The sequence below is a fragment of the Salvia hispanica genome, chromosome 1 (genome assembly GCF_023119035.1).
Source record: "Salvia hispanica cultivar TCC Black 2014 chromosome 1, UniMelb_Shisp_WGS_1.0, whole genome shotgun sequence".
Classification (NCBI taxonomy): domain Eukaryota; kingdom Viridiplantae; phylum Streptophyta; class Magnoliopsida; order Lamiales; family Lamiaceae; genus Salvia; species Salvia hispanica.
The window spans coordinates 29,982,259-29,986,760 of record NC_062965.1 but is presented as its reverse complement, the minus strand read 5'-3'; the positions used below and the strand labels follow the sequence as shown (position 1 = coordinate 29,986,760).

Sequence of the window (4,502 nt, the reverse complement as noted above, 5' to 3'; positions counted from 1 at the left end):
ATAATTGTTTTTAAGATTGGCGGGAGAGAGCAGCAGCAAAATCTCAACAATAAAATGCCGGTGGGAGATAGAAGTAGCAAAATCTTCGACGCCATGGTCTCCAATTACTGAGTGATGCGGCGGTTGCGGCGGGAAGCCGTTGATTGATGCTGGAACTAAAATTGGAAACTAGGGTTTTCGCAGTAATATGGAATAACAAAAAATATATATATGTCAAAATTTAAGTGGTCCTCTAAAAAGGCAACGCAGTAGATTAATTTAGTTATATGGCCTGGGATTTTGTTATTAAAATTTATTTTTGAAACTAACATTTTAGCAAATAATCTTTTACCTTTTCAATATACCTTTTATCTTTGGAGTTATTACTTTATGGAAAAGTATATTGCACTTTTTAGGAAGGTATAAACATGATGTACCTTTTTTATTTACCTCCTTCCCTTGGAGTTGCTCTAACAATATTAAATTCATTCCTCAAAGAATTCAACATAAGTAACAATTCTTAAATTCAAGTGACAAACCAATAATACAATACTGATGATTCATTTATTGGAAATCAAACCAAAATACCAAAGAAACATTGTAGAAGCTCTTGAATTCATGTGTATCACTTTGCAGCAGCAGATTCAAAGCCTCAAAGAGCTGATCTCCTGCAACAAAAAATGGATTGCATCCCTTCTGTTCACTTTCAACTACTAAGGATAATATATTTTGCTTAATTAATGCTGCAGAAAATACCTTGAAGCCTCACATAATGTAGTACTATAATAACTTAACTAGCATAATCACAAGTTACTACTCTTTTAAATGCTACACATCAGTCAAGTATATGATACCTTCATCATATTGAGAATTTCTTCATTGTAATCCTCTTCCTGTGTACCATCATGAGCAAAGAAGGATCTGCAGTAATGAATTCGAAGGAGAACCATTGAATAATGTTAAAATTGAACAAGAAACAATAACTTATATGTTTTCAATGGTCACATATTTTTCATATAAGGAAACCAGATAAAGCTTTCATTAGCAAAGTGATGTGCATCCTGTCCTTATTCTTTTAGCATCAAGAAACATTGTACGATGATTGATCTTGAACACGTGGATAGAAAATGGGGTATCTCACCTTCCCATATCTGCATATTCGTCTCCATCGCTGAAAATTGAAACATAAATATTCAGAAGTTAATTAGAGCAACCTAAAACACTCAAGTCTATATATATTGTGAGTCTAATGCAGGACTAACCTTTGAAATTTGACAGTTGTCGGTTTCTCGTAGAAAGAAGAAGAGCCGATAACTTGAAGCCTATTATATCGATCCGGTTGTAATTGGCAGGCACACGTCAAAGCTAAAGGATTGCAGTCCTCCAATTCAATCTCTATGATCTTAAATGCTTCTAAATGCAGAGAAGCTGGCTTATGAATCTCTTTTAGTTTGTAGCAATGCTTCATGCTTAGATATGTAAGCTTAGGGAAGCTTTCATATCCTGGTTTCCACTGCTCCAAATCACTCTCTTCAATTAAAAGAAACTCAAGACCCCTAAAACTTGCCTTCTGTGTTTCCCAACGCGAACCTTGAAAGGCGTAGGATCTCAGTTTGAGTGCTTTAAGACTTGGCAGTGAGCCAATGACATTCATGTATTCCCAAGGAAAACCCATTCCACTCAAGTGTAACTTTTCCAAATTACGCGGCAACTTCAATAACCCGGGGGTCACCGGGAAAACATGACCATGCTTGACCACGGGATTTGCGATACTGATTTTGAGTGTCTTCAAACTTCTAAGTGTTGAAGTGCAACCAAAGCAACTCAAAACATCGTTATGGTCATCATAAGGCGTTAACTCGATCCGTATCCCTAATTTCTTTATGTTAGGAATTCTTCTGGAGAGGTTCAAGACCGTACAAATGCTAGCATTCACACCTACAAGTGTTGAGAGCTTTTCCAAAGAAGCAACATCAGGTGGAGATACAAGGCTCTTTCCCAGTATCTCAATATGCTCTAATTCTCGCATATCCCATATTTGTACCGGTACACATGATGGGGCTTCACGACGCCTAATGCTCAGATGTGGATGGATAATCAAGGCTCGGAGGTTGAAAAGTTTGGATATGGTTGGAGGGAGTTCTCCGTTGCAAGTTAGAGCAAGGTATTTTAGGTGAATTAGCGACAAGATTTCCATTGGGAAAGTATAGAAACGTTGTGTGAGAGCATCTATCTCCCTTAGTAACACGAAACCGACATTTATACAGACTGGATATTGTTGGTAAGGACCATAGAAAAGGAGCGAACGTGAAGAGGATGCACAATACAATGTCACTGAGTTGCGAAACTCTCTGATGCCAAATAGAATGTTATTTTCGAGACACACGCCTCGTTGATCTTTTAGACCTTCGTCATCATTTAGCTTATTTAAGACATGATAAAACTTGTTCCTACTAGCCTCTACTCTACACACGTACCGCCATGAAGAATGAAGACGACAAGTTTTATACTCTTCAACAGTAAACTCGTTCGAAGTTTTATCCACACTCTTCAAGGTGCACAAAGCAAGACTGTAGAAGGAACCTAGCAATCCCAAACAATCCCAATCATCGGACAACCCCACAGCGGCGAGCTTCATAATTATCTTGGAATAGGGGGTGTCATAATCCGAAGGGAAAACTCCCATAAATAGAAAAGGCGTTTTAAGACCCTGAGGCAAGTAGCCGTAACTTGGGAAAAGTACCTTTGATATTTCATTGTATGCATCCGTGAACACTGAATTTCTCCTTTCCGCTACTTCATTCCAGTAGACAGGGTCCCTGTTCTGCTCAGATTTCGATAGGATGTCAGCAACAGCGACTATCATGAGTGGGAGACCTTCACATTGCTTGGCAATTTTGGCAGCAGCTTTCTGGAGTTGAGGAGGGAAAATCTCTTCACCGAACACCTTGTCACATAGCAGATGCATACTCTCTTCTTGGTTCAAAAACCGCACCTCGTAGCAATAAAGGTTATATGATAACATCCAGCCTCGATGTCGACCAGTAAGCAAAAAACGAATGGATGCATTTTTCAGGTTTGATAACAAGGAATTGAATACTTGTTCCTCCCAGACATCGTCCAACACAACGAGACATTTCTTGCCATCATCCAATCTTTCTTCCAAGCAGTCACCTATTTCTTCATCTCCTTGATCAGAGATCCCACACAGTTGAGCAAGAATGCCTCGTGAAATTTGACTGATCGGTTGAGGCACTCTGCCTACAGTGACCCATGCGCGACGCTCATATTTGCTCTGGATTTCCGGATCTTGATAGATTTGCATAGCTAGAGTGGTTTTCCCAACGCCTGCCGTTCCATTAAGCGCGTACACGCGCTTCTTGCCGATATATCCTTGCATAAAATCGGTTTTGACATGTTGGAATTGGTCTGATAAACCAATCATCTTTGAGTTGTTTCCATGGAAACCGATTACTGAGGAGATAGGTTCGTCCCGAGGCATATTCTCCACTTCATGAATGTAGTCCTTCTGCATATCCTCGAGCGTCTGGATTAAGGAATGAGCCTCACTCTGCAGACTCTGCAGATCAATTGAGACTATCACTGGAATGGTTTCGGATTGGGAAGGAGTCTGTTGTGTGAGAAGGGATTCCAATGAGTCTTCGAATTTCCATATGGCCTCTTTGATGATTCCATCCAAAGCGTTCACCTTCTTCCTGCTTTTGCTTGGACTAGTGTAGTCCAATGTTTCTAGATTTTTTTTCAATGGCTCCAGCCCCTTGCGCACGACATCGATGATTTGTCGAGAGCGATCAACGAGGCTAAAACGAGGACAACGGAGAATGTTGTTGATTGTATTCTTGAGAGAAAGCACGGCACCATAAGCAGTCATTTCTCTGATATGAAAGTTGGTAGTGAAGATGGAGTTCTGTGTGATGAAAGCAGTGATTTGTGAAGAATGGGAAAATGGAATGTGATAGTATAACTGTAAGTTCAATTTGACCTCCCAAAAGAAGTAATTATTGCCTACATTTCTAGTTATACCTACTTTTCGGTTTTAAATGCATTTCATAAAAATGTAGTACTACCTCCACAAACTAGTAGTAGTACGGTAAAATTGTAAATGATGAGGATTTTAACGTGCAATTGATAAATTAAAAAATGAGGAAGGAAAAAAAAGTAATGAAAGTAATGTCAAGGGACCGTGGGATGTATATTTATAATAATGTGTAGTTAATATTTATTTAATATTTTTATATTTAAAATTTCTCTAATTTTGGTGGACACCTAAAATGGTAAAATTAGTCAATTTTTTTTGTGGATGCATGTAGTATTAAATTTTATATTCTTTATTTTTTTTGAAAATACTTTCATAAAAAAAATGTATAAATATTTATATAGTCTTATCTCCACGCAATTAATTGCTTTGAAATTTCGTATGCGAGAATAGACCTCACTTTCTTTCTATTTTGTCCACATATTTTTTCTTTTTGAAAAGAATTTTTTTTCCACATTTATTTAAT

At 38.0% G+C, this 4,502-nt stretch overlaps 1 protein-coding gene across 1 annotated transcript; it reads right to left on the bottom strand.

Moving 5' to 3' along the window:
* Window positions 1-444: 444 nt before the first annotated feature.
* Window positions 445-3,925, bottom strand: LOC125215747 (putative late blight resistance protein homolog R1A-10). The gene is made up of 4 exons (XM_048117283.1): window positions 1,242-3,925; window positions 1,121-1,150; window positions 834-900; window positions 445-647 (listed from the first exon to the last, which is right to left on the bottom strand). Exons 1-4 carry the CDS (start codon window positions 3,869-3,871, stop codon window positions 624-626), a joined length of 2,751 nt encoding a protein of 916 aa, XP_047973240.1. The 5' UTR covers window positions 3,872-3,925; the 3' UTR covers window positions 445-623.
* Window positions 3,926-4,502: the final 577 nt, after the last annotated feature.

Bases quoted from the DNA above. Each gene is read 5' to 3' on its own strand.
- LOC125215747 (XM_048117283.1), bottom strand. From the start codon at position 3,871: ATGACTGCTTATGGTGCCGTGCTTTCTCTCAAGAATACAATCAACAAC. The intron at 1,151-1,241 runs GTTAGTCCTGCA...TTCAATTTTCAG, and splicing joins ACAACTGTCAAATTTCAAAG to CGATGGAGACGAATATGCAG. The intron at 648-833 runs GTATCATATACT...TTTTTGTTGCAG, and splicing joins AAATTCTCAATATGATGAAG to GAGATCAGCTCTTTGAGGCT.